This window comes from Myxocyprinus asiaticus, chromosome 2, assembly GCF_019703515.2.
Source record: "Myxocyprinus asiaticus isolate MX2 ecotype Aquarium Trade chromosome 2, UBuf_Myxa_2, whole genome shotgun sequence".
Classification (NCBI taxonomy): Eukaryota; Metazoa; Chordata; class Actinopteri; order Cypriniformes; family Catostomidae; genus Myxocyprinus; species Myxocyprinus asiaticus.
The window spans coordinates 43390803-43407091 of NC_059345.1; the positions used below are offsets into that span (position 1 = coordinate 43390803).

At 39.6% G+C, this 16289-nt stretch overlaps 1 protein-coding gene across 1 annotated transcript in view; it reads right to left on the minus strand.

The window, feature by feature from the left end:
• itfg1 (integrin alpha FG-GAP repeat containing 1) overlaps positions 1-16289 on the minus strand; it is a 202146-nt gene that overhangs the window by 142620 nt on the left and 43237 nt on the right. Inside the window, exons 7-8 of the mRNA XM_051716640.1 lie at positions 13845-13894; positions 605-686 (exon numbers count right to left, since the gene is read on the minus strand). Of these exons, the coding sequence (XP_051572600.1) occupies positions 605-686; positions 13845-13894 (132 nt within the window). The remainder of the gene's footprint in view (positions 1-604; positions 687-13844; positions 13895-16289) is intronic.

The following is a 16289-nucleotide window of genomic DNA, read 5'->3' on the forward strand; positions in this document are numbered from 1 at the left end:
TTGCTTTGTTATATCAACACAAAATTTTATTCAGTTACAGGTGACATGATTGGGAACAAAACAAAAGCAGTTTTTACCTTATTTTCACCCTGAAATATATAAATGCCAAATCAGAAAAATATGATTAAAAAAAGGAAATTTTTGGTTTACGTGATTTTTCAACAATTTCTTAGGCTGAGAGTCTTAGAATTTAGCATAATCTATATCATTAAAAAATTGGAAAAGTTTTCCTTAAAATGACACCAAACAATTGAACCTCTTTGTTTTTTTAAGAGTTATAAGCCTTTAATTTTGGGCATGCCATTGAAACAGGAAATCTTTAAAAGGTTAAAAAATGAATGAAAATCTAAAATAAAATACAAACCCTGAAAATACTGAAATTATTTACAAAACCAAGTTTGAATGGAGTCTGCACTTTAAGGGTTAAAGCTGAATTAACTGAACTGCATAACAATAAAGCATATTAGGCATGAATTACCAGGATGTTTCCGAAATCCCACAAAGCACAGCCAGGGTTTGATTCTATTGAAATTCGTGTCTGTGTAATGCCATCTCTAAACACAAAACACAGATGGACCGCACACAGAGACATGTTTCTACTCACCAAAGTCTACAAATGCAGATTGACCCACTTTCTTGGAGTTATTGGGTGCCTTTCCAGGTGGGGTTCTGGTGAAATTCCCATCCTAATGAACAAAAACATTTCACAGGATTAAAACATGTACTTTCCTTAAAAAAAAAAAAAAAAGAAAAAAAGTCCTTTCATGCAGAGCTTACAACTAATACAACTGTAGAAAAAAAAAAACCTGTCTTTAAGCAGCATGTAAAAAAACACCTCTAATTTGCACAGACTTAAGTATCAGCACAGCTGTCAGAACAGAGCTAATAATTTAGTGCATTCAAAGAGCAGAGCTGCTGTCTAAATGAATGAGAGGGAGACTAGTCAGAGCTATGATTGGCACAGGTGTGCAGGGGTTACTCTGTTTCTGTACTTCCTGATGGAATTACGAGACAATGAGGCAAGAAAAACAATGTGTGGTCTGACAATCTGACCAGCAGAATTTCAAGGCGAGGTTTCTATTTGATTGACAGGCCACAAGTCAGTGGGACTGGGAGAAGGCAACTGACAGTGGACATACGGTATAGGTGGGGCTTGATGGTGATTGACAGGTGGATGGCAGGGGTCAAAGAATTATCGCTAACTGAAGTACAAAGAGATCAGAGGGCAAGGTAGGGCTACTGTGCTCATTGATTAGTCCGTGTACAGTGTGCCACTGGTGATCAAAGTGTGTCAAAGCAACCCTCTAAGACAGAAGCTTCAGCCTGTAAGATTCAGCTTACGTTCTGAACATAGCTATCAGATAAAAAAAAAAATGCTATAGAGTGCACTCCATCTCAGCTTGTCTATATTGCATGTTTTCCTAAGCATGTGGAGAGCTCCAGATGTAAACTGTGAGGCTTTCCAGCATACCAACTATATTGCGAAGTAGATAGCAGTGAAACACATACATTTAACAAGGAAGAGTTCAAAGCCACATAACTATTGAATGGTGAGTCATTAGTCATGTTATAGAGAGGGAGCGTGTCAGAATGAATGACAAAGAAACAGAAGGAGATGAGTGGAACAAAGTAAAGGTTAAGAAGAAAACTACACCATTCCACATTTTACTAATTCAAAATACCACTGTGCAGAAGGCTTTTGTTTACCCTACCAAAAAGTTATTAAACATTGCTTAAAGTCAACATGAAATTGCATTTGCAAAACTTTTGAATGAACTTTCGTAATGTGACGTAGGGCTGCTCGATTATGGCAAAAATCACAATCACAATTATTTTGGCCAATATTGAGATCAGGATTATTTAACACGATTACTCATTGACTTTGGAAACATCATGCATTTATTGAACTTAAAAACAAAACAAACAAAAAAAAAAAAAACATCTTTTTCACAGTGGATTTACTTGAACTTGAAATGTAAAGAAAGCCTCCATTGCCATCATTTACAGCAGGGGTGCTCATAGTTCTATGGAATGAGATCTACTTTTTCATCATGTTAATGCAGCCAGATCTACCATGTACAATATAGGCTATATATTATCACAATACCAAAATTTAAGTAGTCGATAGTGAAATTTGACAATTCTCAATACCAGCTTCAAAACCACAACAAATAATAACACTAACTAATATGTTAGTTATGGAAGAATGGTTTCAAATTCTTAAGTAATTATTCAAGACTAGTAAACAGTCAGTTATAAAATAAAAATAAAAAAACAGCAATGAATAGAAATAGATTAAATATAATAGAACAAAAAATAAATTTAAAATTAAGAAAATTCAGTGCTTTTTTTAACAGCTTTAAAAGTTTTTAACAGCAGTATCAAGTATTCAAGAAAACATTCAGAATTAAATGCAACATAAAACTGCTACTGGTCTTCACTGTATGATTATAATACACCAATACTTAAATCTACTAAAGTTACCCAGTCAAGAGCAGTGAATGTTTTCTAGTTTTCTTGTTAGCAGCAGCAGGTCTATTATCTTACATTTATACTTACAAGTCCGACATTTTAATACAAATCCGCTTTTTTCTCTGCTGTTTATGTTCACTTTTACAACATTCTCTGTGTTAACATGAATACCACACAAAGACTTTGAAATATATTTGACCGTTCAGGTGCGCATTAGCACGAGAATTTTCGGAACACGCGCATGTTCAGCACACACACATACGCCGCCTGTCAATCAAACAGGGCGCAGCTGTTACTAGATCGTTAGCGAATTATAAAATGATGTGCTCTGGATTATTTTCAACAGCAGAATAAGAGTATGAACTTTCTAATAAGTGACACAGGCCTAGGCTATCACAAATATAGCCGGTTATTTTTTCCATTGCTGACGTGTTAATCAGTCTGCTTGTCCAGTCTGGCAAGCAAAATTCTCTTTCACTTGCCCCTTCAAAAATCCACTTGTCCCGGACAAGCGTTAATGTCGAGGCCTAATTAAAAACTGCATTCAACATTCTCCGTTAACAGTTATTTCTTCTGCAGTATAGCTCCTAAAGTAAATGTACATTGTTTAAAAGGAGTTTTAGATATTATTTTGGAAAACAAGCCAAAAAAAGTCTAATCAAAAACTTATTTTGTTCCAGTGCATAATGGGCTAAGACTACACTCTCTCACCTTTATATTCACTTCGATCCATCTTTAACTAACAAAAAACAATCTTTCTCTGAATATCGCCAATTTTCTTCATGATAAGACACACGCAGTGAACGTGACACATATATTATGATTCACTATGACACGAGCCATAACGTTATAATCTAGCTGCAGCAAACGTGTGCAAGTGACGAGCATCCCCGCGCCAGAGTCTGCATCAGCCGGGAGAAGATTCAACCTCTTCCCCGGTCACTTCACGCAACTCATAGACGTGGCACTGACTGCACAGAGAAATGCCAGTTTTGGAGTTTATTTTCTAAAATAAACCCTAATGTGACATATTTCTAAGTGAAACAGGGAATAAAAAAAAATAAAAAAAATTATGGAGGGACTTTATCCTAAAACACTGCCAGCACCCACTTTTGAGGAGCATTTTTAACCAGGAAATAGAAGATAAAGGTCACATTCAAGCTTTTTTATAAAATCATTATTTGCTATTATTGTTGTGACCATTGTTTCTGTAAATCAAACAAATTATTTAAATTATATAAAAGGGATAGTTTACCCAAAAATGAAAATTCTCTCATAATTTACTCAACCTCATGCCATCTAAGATGTGTATGACTTATTTTCTTCTGTAGAACACAAACGAAGATGGACCTACAGAGCTGAGATATTCTTCTAAAAATCTTCGTTTTTGTTCAGCAGAAGAAAGAAAGTCATACACATCTGGGATGGTATGAGGGTGAGTAAATGATGAGAGAATTTTCATTTTTGGGTGAACTATCTTAGTCTTAAGTCTTAGTTAATATAATTTTTTCCATCTTTCCCTGCAGACTAGGTTACATCAGCCGAAAATAAAAGTAATTTCAGAGACAGAGCAAGTTATTACATTTTGATGACAGATTCTGAAGACAAATGTTTTTTTCCTTCTTCTTTGAAATAACATGCACTGATGAATCACGCCAAAGATCAGGAATATGTATTTTTCTCCCAATTTGGAATGCCCAATTCCCAATGTGCTTTTTAAGTCCTCGTGGTCGCATAGTGATTTGCCTCAGTCTGGGTCGCGGAGGACGAATCCCAGTTGCCTCTGCATCTGAGACTCTGCACGTGGCTTTTTGAGTGTGTTGCCACGGAGACATAGCGCCGTCCACCGAGGCAACCACGCTCAACTCACCACGCGCCCCACCGAGAACGAACCACATTATAGCGACCATGAGGAGGTTACCCCATGTGACTCTACCCTCCCTAGCAACCGGGCCAATTTGGTTACTTAGGAGACCTGGCTGGAATCACTCAGCACACCCTGGGATTCGAACTAGCGAACTCCAGGGGTGGTAGCCAGCGTATTTTACCACTGAGCTACCCAGGCCCCAGGAATATGTATTAAGAAAGTAAATAAGGTCAGTTTTGATTTCATGTTGACTTTGAGCTATGAGTTGTCCAAGAGCCAGCTGGCCCTCAATAGCCCTTGAGCACTTGTTCCTCCATTGCCCAAAAGCTCCAGTTTCTCAAAGACTAGACACAACCACACGAACCTGTGAATCTTTTTCCAATAATATTTTATGATGCAACTCTGGCTTGTTTTTAAGAAACAAACAAGGTTATGGGAAACACTACAACCAGTTGTGGAACATTTATTTAACTTTATAATATACTGTATAAATAAAATATTACTTTTGTGTGTAAATTCATAGATTGAGAACATGCACCTGGTACCTAAATGGTATAAGTGTTTTTGTCTAGTTTGTGTCCAACTTAATAAACCGAGCTGGTTTGTGCGGCAGCTAATACTCATGAAGAGCAATACTCAAGTGCCTCCTTTCTTCTGACTGGACTGTGTTTATCTATCTCCACTGAAAGCTCCCAAGAGCCTTTACTCTGAAGCTGCGGGCATGCATCTGGCAGTCATGTATAATATCGATTGGTGTCTGATTGTAAGAGGCAGTTCAACTGTAATGTGATTGTGGCTTATGTAAAGGTAATGGTGACTTGACTTGTTCACCCTAATCTTCTGCATGTAGAATGAGGCAGTGTTGGGTCACAGGGTCTCACTGGATTGATTGAACATTGATGTTAATAGGAAGGGTGTAACAGTGAATTGTTGGGCTCAGGGGTATGTGAGTAAATGTGTGTGTGTGTGTGTATTGTTGCAGAATGACTAGACTGAATAAATGTTCTTTAGGGGAAAATGTCTTTAGAGACAAGGGCAATCATTTTTATTGATATTTCACCATAAGGATAACAAAGGTAAATTAATATTGGATGTTAATATAAAACATGTATTTCTAAGCAGACAATCTGTTTGATGATCAAGACGGAGCGCTATTGATGGTCATTTTGATCTGGCCTTTTAAATAAACATCAGAGTTCCTTAAGGCAGATCATGAACACATATTTTCATTCAAGCTTCAGTTGCTCTTGAACATGGAGATTATTTAAAAGATATGAACTGTTTGAAGAACTTTTAGGTCCTCTTGGCAATGGGCAGTTAAAAATGACCAGAAAGCACTATTCCAATCATAAAAGCTATAAAATATGATGTTCCATAACATTCTCTGAGGGTTGTTGGAAGTTTTGCTAACGCTTGCTTACAACTGCTGAACAACACAGTTTGACAATCTTTTGCAAACAGAAAACATTCTTTCATAATGGGCGTGCCACATTATAAAAGATTCATGAAGAGAATTGCACTAAATAATTGTCGTTTCTCAACAAAAAAAGCTCTTGCTGCACTGTACGCATGTTAAATTTGATAGGCTTCGAGCAAACTTCAGAGTATATAAATATGCATATAGAGGAGTCTGAACTCATGCAGTTATACATGTATGCACATGCATCAAAAATAAAAGAGACAGATAGATTACTTTGACCTTCTTAAAATGATCACAGAAATATTGACATGAATATAAGATGCAGCCTGTGTTAAAAATAGAACTAAAACCATCATGTGCGATAAGAGGAGTGCAATGTTACCATCTATAGAATAAAGAGGGTTCAGGCCTAGAGGGGATACAGATCCAATCAAACAGAAGTCTAAATTGTGTCAGAACCGAGTCTGATTCAGATAGATGGCATCAAAAAGACAGAGATCGCCTTGTTTAAACTCACAGTACTGATGAGGCTGCCTTATCTCCTCCACAATTTGGCACCATCACAATTTAAGGTTTATCACATGCACCAAGTGGATTAAATATAAACTACATGGTCTGACAGAGGTTGATTGAGGCTCTGGCTTGTGTTGGATTGTAAACACATTGATTGTGTGGCTCTTGTGGAATCGACAAATGCATATTTAAGTGCCGCAGAGCACCGTTTTTGCACGCAATTGTGTGCGGAAGCTTAGTGAAGGCATCCTCAAAACTCAGCGCGATGAATGTGTGAGGAGGCATTAATGTTTTAATGGCAGCCATAATCACACAGTCAGGACCTTTCATGGCTTTTTTACCAAGGGGTTTGTTAACTCTATCACTAGAGCAGAGGAAAAATAAATAAGTCACAGAGTTAAAGAATCAGAGGACTAATATTTTCTGGCTTGTTTATTTGGTCGGCACGACGCTGTCTAGCTGCTAAAATGACTGATGGCATCTTGTATTACAGTAATAACTTTGCATGCAGTCTACAGCTCAAGCGTTTCAATTTAAACAAACACGAGCTCTTCCGTGTGTGAGTGTGTGTACATTTAGGGCTGGGAATGTGTGTTTAAGAAGAGCGAGATGAAAGTAATTAAACCGGAGTGTGGTACAGGAAGTAGAGAGCACTGGCCTGTGACCAAAACTGTTTAACTTAAAACCTCACAGTAAAGTGGCAAGATTACTGCAGTTTTACAGGGAGAGAGTTTCCCGTAAGTTTAAGGTGATAATGCATACGTAAGTGTGTGTGTATGTGTTGTGTGTTTAAATCTAAGAGTCAGGAATCAAATACTAGTCACTAATCAGATGTGTATTTTATGTAGATCCCTGTGGAGATGGGGGTGTGGCCGAGTGAGAAATGAGTGGTGAATGATCTCCACCTGAGCTTAAAACCTGTCTTGTGTTTCATTGAGGAGTGACAGGAGCATTTATGGAGAGGAGACAGTGGCAGAGAGCCCAGCTGACAAGCTGCCTGTGTGCTGCCGTTCACTGTGCTGAAAAGCCATGTTCACTTGTTTGCTACCTTTGATTTATTTGAGAGTTTTCAGTATTTCCGTTATCGCTACTGAGCGAGCAGTTGTTGTTTAAATAAAAGAGCCTTTTCTCCTGTGTTGGAATTGCCGTCTCCCGCTTCCTCATTCCCTGAACCCAAGGGATTTGTTACACTGGTGCCGAAATCCGGGATTGAGGGAGGATGCCGTCATGGAGTCCTCATCACCATTGGCTGACATCATCAAGACCCTCGCTGGCATCCACCAGACACAACAACAGGCCCTCCTGGAGCTTCATTTCGAACAGGAGCAATGGTTTGAGGCGCTCCTGCGAGCCCAGGCGGAGAACCAATGAGACCCCACCTCAGATCACCCTTGACGGGGCTTTCGTGGAGCTCTTTGTATGGCTGGCCCAAGTCGCAGTGGGTGGTCCGCCTGCTGCCGCTCTTGTCTGGGGATGCCCAGCTCATGGCAAAACAACTACCTGTGTCTAACCTGCTGGAGTACTCGGACCTAAAGCGGGCCATCCTGCAGCTGGTCGGCCAGAACCCGGAGCAACATTGTCAGAGCTTCCAGGCGCTGACCAATGGGGAATTCGGTCAGCCGTTTATCTTCGCCCAGCAACTCCGGGATGCCTGTCGGGGGTGGTTGCTATCCAGAGACCATGACGCAGATGAGTTTGTCAACTTGGTGGTGCTGGAGCAGTTCATCGACCGGCTGCCGAAAAGGACTGCAGAGCTTTTCTCTCTCTCCCTCCCTCTGTCTCTTCCCCCTCTCTACCCCATCCTGTTCCGGTTCCTGTCCCCCAGTGACAGGCGTTAATTCCCGCGAAACCCGCTCAGCGAACCCAGGGGGTTGGAGAATCTGTGGCCGCAGGTGTGGGTGGAAGGTCTGGGCCGGTGTGCTGGCGCTGCAGGGAGCCGGGCCACTTCAAGGACCAATGCCCGGTGATGGATGTGGGGGCGGAGGTCCGGATCCTCGATGCATCGCATGCCACCCCCAACCGGGCAGGAACGTACCGGATACTTGTGAGTATTCAAGGGGGTACCTACCAAGCCTTGGTGGGTTCAGGTTGTAATCAGAGCTCGATTCACCAATGCTTGGTTCAAGACGAGGCTTTGTGCTGTCAAGGTACAGCATGTAGGGTGAAGGTGAGGTGTGTGCATGGGGATATTCACGAATACCCTCTAGTGCCTGTTACTATTCAATTTCAGGGGCAAAAACATAGAGGCGGCGGTTAGTGCTCGCCTCACCCATCCACTGATTTTGGGTACAATTTGGCTGGCATTTCAATCATTATTGAGGAGCATTTGTGTGGATGGGTACTGCAGCAAAGTGTATCAGTGTGTGGTTTCTGATTCGCTGGCTGGGGAGGCGTCTATGTCAGTTCCACATCTGGAAGACTCAGGGGAGGGGGGAAGTCTCGGCTTCCCCAGCCCTTAGAGGATTCCCGGCAGAGGATTTCGTTCTGGAGCAGATGCAAGACGAGACCCTTTGGCATGCCTTTGACCAAGTGAAAGTGATTGATAGTCAATGCCTCCAGCAAGACATTGACATATTAAGGATCGGTTGTATCAAGTGACACAGGACACTCAGACAAAGGAGGATACAACCCAATTGTTAGTACAGAAGAGCCATCAGGAAATTTAATTCCAGATGGCTCATTATAATCTGGTGGGGCACTTAGGGCAGGAAAAAACAATAAACCGTTTGATGGCCCGTTTCTATTGGCAGGGCATTCGCTGGGATGTTCGCAGGTGGTGTGCAGCATGCCGTGAATGTCAGCTGGTGAATCCCGTGGCCACCTCAAAAGTGCCTTTCTGCCCCCTTCCATTGATCGAGGTCGAAAGAATTGGCATGCACCTCGTCGGGCCATTAGAGTGGATGGCACATGGGCATCACTTTGTGTTGGTTCTGGCGGACTATGCAACATGATAGGCGGAAGCATGAAGCCTCTGCAACACTACGTGCTGAGATGTTGCAGAGGCACTCTTCAGAATAATCTCCCGAGTGGGGATTCTGAAAGAAATCCTTACTGATCAGGGCACGATGTTTATGTCACATACACTATGGGAACTGTATGAAATATTGGGGATTAAATCGATTCGGGCCAGCATTTACCACCCTCAAACGGATGGCTTGGTCAAATGATTTATTAGACACTAAAGAATATGATTCTTAAGTTTGTTTACGAAGATGCTCGAAATTGTGGCTCGAGCCCCTATTATCTGCAGTACAAGAAGTCCTGCAAGCCTCCACAGGGTTCTCCCCATTTGAATTATTGTACGGGCGTCGACCGCGCAGCATGTTTAAATCTAAGAGTCAGGAATCAATACTAGTCACTAATCAGATGTGTATTTTATGTAGATCCCTGTGGAGATGGGGGCGTGGCCGAGCGCCGTGCTGTGGGGAGTGAGGCCTGGGAAATGAGTGGTGAATGATCTCCACCTGTGCTTAATACCTGTCTTGTATTTCAGTGAGGAGTGGCAGGAGCATTTAAGGTGAGGAGACAGTGGCAGAGGGAGAGAGAGAGCCCAGCTGACAAGCTGAGTTTTCAGTATTTCCATTATCGCTACTGAGCGAGCAGTTTTTGTTTAAATAAAATAGTTTTTTTCCTGTGTTGGAATCGCCGTCTCCCAATTCCACATTCCCTGAACCCAAATGATTTGTTACAATCCCTTAACCTTCTTTCAAGGAATATGAACTAAGCAGACACTAAAATGGAGGCCTCAGATGTGATTAGCAATTGCCCATCACTCCCCTTCTTTAATCACCCACCCACTTATTTAGTCCCTATTCGCTCTCTCTTCCCTTTTTGCTCCTTATTCATTATTTCACCTCCCTTTCGTCTTCACAGCATGTCATCCTCTGCATCCTTCCCATTTTGTCATCAGCCTCTTTCTCTCATCACTCTCTCAAAATGAATTGATGAGGCACCCTGCAGGAGGAGGAGAGGTGATCTAACCAAGCTCCTGCCTTCAGCATCTCCATCTCTGAAGCACTGTCAGCAGTGGAGCGCTACAAACTCAAGTGATGCTGTAAAAGAAAAGAGGGCATGGAGAAATGCCTCCAAAAAAGCTTCAGTCCTTTAAGCAGAAGCACCAGTGACCTTTTACAGTAGGCTAGGGTCACTGCGGCACACTGTGCATTCTCTCTCTCTATTTCTATATTTTCTTACCTACTCAGAGATGCTCCTTTATGAAAATTTTTCTCTAAATTTTTCACAGCTTCTTTAAGCCTTGCCATCCTTCCTGCCCTCTGCCATCACTTTTTTTTTTTTACCTCTCCCTACTTTTCAACTTCTGTCTGACCTCTAACTCTATATTTTTTCAACCTTCTCATATAATACAAAATTCAGTTGAAGTGTGTTACAGTAAAACCAACTGCATATGCGTGTATAATAATAGCGGTAACAGTATAATAATGTATCCCGGAACAGTTGACACATACACCCAACACACTGGCCCTGTCCCAAATGCCCCCCTCAGCCCTTGCCCTTGCTCTCCTCCTTCATGCCCATATTTCAATGTAAAATCTGCACAAGTGCGACAAATCAAGGATGCCTCGCAGCCACAAAGGAGATGCTTGTGAGCACACTTCTAAATTATAAAATGAATAAGACTCAGTCTGACTTCACAGACAAGCACAAGCGAAGGCCTGGCGACCACAAGTCCACATCAAGTGAGGGACGGCACTCTGTGACAGGTCCATCGGACATGCCTTCATCCACTTATATGTTTTTTAATTCAGAACCGGTTTCCTTTTTTAAAAATGTACCGGAAGCAAATGATTTCCATAACTTTTGGTTTCAGTTAACAGTTCTTGGACATGCATTATTCCACCAATGTGTTATTTTATTCAGAACCGGTTCCATTTTTAAGATTCCATCCCTAATCCTCTTTTTTAAATAAGTGGCAAAAAAAGGTAAAACATTCCAAAAAATAAGAAAACTAATATTTCAAAAATACTTCTGATAACTGTACATTAACACAAGTCATTATAAAATGTTTTACTAATTATAAACATTTATTTTAATTTTAAAAAAAAAATAAAAAAAATGCATCTTTACTGAGACTAACAAAACATGAACGACTGTTACTTGGTTCTATACTGTAAAAAAATATCTGTAATTTTAATGTTTAAAGAATGTAAAAATGCTACAGTAAAAAATAAAAAATAAAACATTAATTGGTTAACAGGTAGTTTCCTTAACATATACTGTAAAACACAACAATAAAAAGACAATACATGTAATTTTACAATAAAAGTTGTTTGTACATGTTTTTTTAGATGTAAGAAGTAGGATTTTACCATATAATTAATTGTTAAAATGAACAGTTGAAGTGAGAAGTTTACATACACTAAGGTTAAGTCATTAAAGCTCTTTTTTTAACCACTCCACAGATTTCATTTTAGCAAACTATAGTTTTGGCAAGTCATTTAGGACATCTACTTTGTGTATGACACAAGTAATTTTTCCAACAACTGTTTACTGACAGATTGTTTCACTTTTAATTGACTATATCACAATTCCAGTGGGTCAGAAGTTTATATACACTAAGATAACTGTGCCTTTAAGCAGCTTGGAAAATTCCAGAAAATGATGTCAAGCCTTTAGACAATTAGCCAATTAGCTTCTGATAGGGGGTGTACTGAATTGGAGGTATACCTGTGGATGTACTTTAAGGCCTACCTTCAAACTCAGTGCTTCTTTGCTTGACATCATGGGAAAATCAAAAGAAATCAGCCAAGACCTCAGAAAATAACTGTGGACCTCCACAAGTCTGGTTCATCCTTGGGAGCAATTTCCAAAAGCCTGAAGGTACCACGTTCATCTGTACAAACAATAGTACGCAAATATAAACACCATGGGACCACGCAGCCATCATACCGCTCAGGAAGGAGACGCATTCAGCCTCCTTGAGATGAACGTAGTTTGGTGCGAAAAGTGCAAATCAATCCCAGAACAACAGCAAAGGACCTTGTGAAGATGCTAGAGGAAACAGGTAGACAAGTATCTATATCCACAGTAAAACGTGTCCTATATCGACATAACCTGAAAGGCTGCTCAGCAAGGAAGAAGTCACTGCTCCAAAACTGCCATAAAAAAGCCAGACTACAGTTTGCAAGTGCACATGGGGACAAAGATTTTACTTTTTGGAGAAATGTCCTCTAGTCTAACAAATATTGAACTGTTTGGCCATAATGACCATTGTAATGTTTGGATGAAAAAGGGTGAGGCTTGCAAGCTGAAGAACACCATTCCAACCGTGAAGCATGGGAGAGACAGCATCATATTTTGGGGGTGCTTTGCTGCAGGAGGGACTGATGCACTTCACAAAATAGATGGCATCATGAGGAAGGAAAATTATGTGGATATATTGAAGCAACATCACAAGACATCAGCCAGGAAGTTAAAGCTCGGTTGCAAATGGGTCTTCCAAATGGACAATGACCCCAAGCATACCTCCAAAGTTGTGGCAAATGGTTTAAGGATAACAAAGTCAAGGTATTGGAGTGGCCATCACAAAGCCCTGACCTCAATCCGATAGGCCTACAAACCTGACTCAGTTACACCAGTTCTGTCAGGAAGAATGGGCCAAAATTCCAGCAACTTATTGTGAGAAGCTTGTGGATGGCTACCCAAAATGTTTGACCCAAGTTAAACAATTTAAAGGCAATGTTACTAAATTCAAATCAAATACTAACAGTGTATGTAAACTTCTGACCCACTGGGAATGTGATGAAAGACATGTATTTGTAAACTTCTGTATGTAAACTTCTGACTTCAACTGTATATTATGTTTAAGAAGAGAACACATGTACTTTTACAGTAAACTATTGTTAAAACTACAGTGAAAAACAATAATCGGGCATTCCCAGAATTCACAGTGTGACCCATCACATTTCATTATATTTTATGAAAATAGTTATGTTGCATCTTATTTTTGATATTAGTTATTTGCATTAGGGTGTTTTATGTTATATTTTACGTAGTTTAGTTAGGCCTTATGTTTATTGCATTATTTTCGTGTCACATGTGTCACTCTGATGGTGTTTTGTGTTTGTGTGAGTAACGCTGCACTGACTCTACATGTGTATTGGCGATTGCTCCTGGAAGGGTCGCTTTTGATTAACTTTGTCATAATGTGGCCTTCTGATGTTACTACTGTGTTTAACAATACAATTTAGAGTGAAAAGTAGATTTTTATATTTCCATAAGGTTAAAACTTGAAGTTTATATAATTTAATAATATAAACAGTAGTGAACCATATAAATATACAGTCATCACAATGCAATCCCATAATGCCTAAAACATGGTCACTGTCTTTTTTTTATTATTTATTTTTTTATTGATTTCTGGCAACCACAGCTGCCAGTATTTTCTGTTAATGGAACAGATTGTTTTTTTATAAGGCAAAAACATGATGGGAACACAGTCTTCCACCTGAGTACTCACATCCATCCAACATCAAAGAGAGCAGCCAAATTAAAACTCAATGTTAATACACTAGAGTTAAAGGTAAAAGGAGTGTAACTAATGCTGTGCTCTACCTTATTGATCCAGGTTTCGAATCCATTTGATTCGGTGGTGAGGAACAAATCTGTGAGAAAAGAAAAGAGGGGGAAAGAGAAACAGAGAAAAAGAAATCATTAGTTATTTCTCAAAATGACCAAGGCTTTCTTTGATCTTTTTTTTTTTTTTGGTTGATACCATTGTGAATCTGATTTAAGTAAGCTGGTACTGAAATGAGTATAGAAATATAGATCCCTGTAACAGAAAGAGAAACAGACCAGCACCATCTTGCTGGCTGCAGCACAATATTGCAGAGTGAGAACTTTTGCCGGGACACGATCAAACAACTGGGGAGTTTGGAGGAGGGAAACAGTATATTTCTTTGAAACACACAAAGAGAATAAAGAGTCAAGGAAATTGACTGATGTGAAACTGTAAACCATAGGTTTACTGTACTGATATATGTAACACAACCTCAGTTGTGAAACTGAACCTAAACTCAGTACAAGCCATGTGCCACTTCTAGTGAATGTCTTTGAAATACTAACAATTTTAGACATTCAATATATTGATGCTGTCCCCTACATCACAATCAAGACTTGCATGATTCCATCTGTGCTGTGTCCTTCTCTCAATAACCAGAACACACCATATGTATTATCAAGCATGATTCTCCTAACAGAGTCCGATATGGAGTTATTATATTGATTGGCGCAGGCGAATGGTGTAATTTTCTCTTGTCGTCAATGTTCTTTTTTCCTTTTGTGTGATGATGGCTCTATTTTAGAGGCCTGAACGTTGTTATGGAGATGGAGCAAGAAGCTTGTTTATCTTTGTGAGACTTATACATCTTTCAAACACAGCAGTCATATCAATGCTCGTCAAATAGATAGAAAATAAATTGAAGAGTGAATCGCATCATTCTGAAGTAGCAAAAATCACTTGTGAATCGAATACGATTCACTGTCAATCAAAAATTCAGATTGCTAGTGCTAAGGTTAGCCAATCATAATGGAGATAATTTACATATACATCTTAAAGGTATAGTAGCAAACATAGCCTGTCTACAGTTTACTCAAAAATGAAAATTCTTTCATCATTTGACTGAATAGATTCTGCCAAACATATCTTTTTGTGTTCCATGGTAGAAACAAAGTCATACGTGTTTGGAACAATATGAGGTTCGGTAAATGATGAGAGAATTTTCATTTTTGGGTAAACTGTAGACAGGCTGTGTTTGCTACTATACCTTTAAGATGTATTGACAACTAATAGACAAACTACAGGTGAGATAGAAGGTAGAAAATGATAATTAAAAATTAAAAACAATTTTAGCCAAAAACATGAAACCAGTTTAGGTGAACTTAACAATGTTGCTAAACATTTTATGGGGACTTAAAAATAATGCTACAAAAGTGTTGAATATGGCCCTTTTTAAAGGGATAGTTCACTAAAAAATTTTAATTATCTAATAATTTACTAATTCACTTTTAAAAGTCCATTTTTACCATACATCTCCACTTTCACTTTAAAAATGTGAAAGCATGTAAAAATGCGAAAGCACTGTGCATTTAAGCATAGTAAAACAGGACTTAAATATTGATCTGCTTCTCACCCACTCTCATCATATTGCTTCTGAAGATATAGATTTAACCACTGAAGTCTTATGGATTACTTTTATGTGGCCTTTATGTGATTTTTGGAGCTTGAAATGTCTGGTCACCATTCACATGCAATGTAAGGACCAACAGAGCTGAGATATTCTTCTAAAAATCTTTGCTTGTATTCTGCAGAAGAAAGTCATACATATCTGGGATGGTATGACGGTGAGTAAATGAGAATTTTCATTTTTGGGTGAGCTATCCCTTTAAGAGAAATAAGAATGCGGAGATGCAGTGGTGGAGCCTTACAGCCAGTGTCATGAGGTAGGTCGAAGCAGACATTTGGAGTGATTAGGGCATCTGCGCTAGCGCTGACATTTAAGGATACAAAAAAAGCAGATACCGAACTCGAGAGTTGGAGCTCCGACTGTAAACCTTTGTCCTCTGGGTCTCATTTTGTCCTTTTTCACGAAAAAAAAATAAAATAAAAAAACTTTTTCTTTCCCTATCTTACCCCTCAAGGTCTCACACAAACCATCTCTTATCCTCCCGGTCCTCTTTTCTCTCTTTCTCTCCATCGGTGAAGTGGTGATCCCGGTGGGGTTGGAGTGCTCGCTGGCAGTGGCTGATGAGGTGCGGAATAAACAGCTTCATTAATCAGACTTAGAGCAGTGCCACTGGTACAGTTGGCTGATTACACTCAGGTCTGCGGCCTCACATGCACGCACACACACATGCACGCACACACACACACAGCACGCACACACACCCCTGAACGTTCAATGGCATACAACACTTAGACAGACAGTGAGTTTACTTTGAATATTTTCTGCTGTTGTGTTTCTAACTACTTTCATTCTAGGTGTCTTGAAAACAATGCTA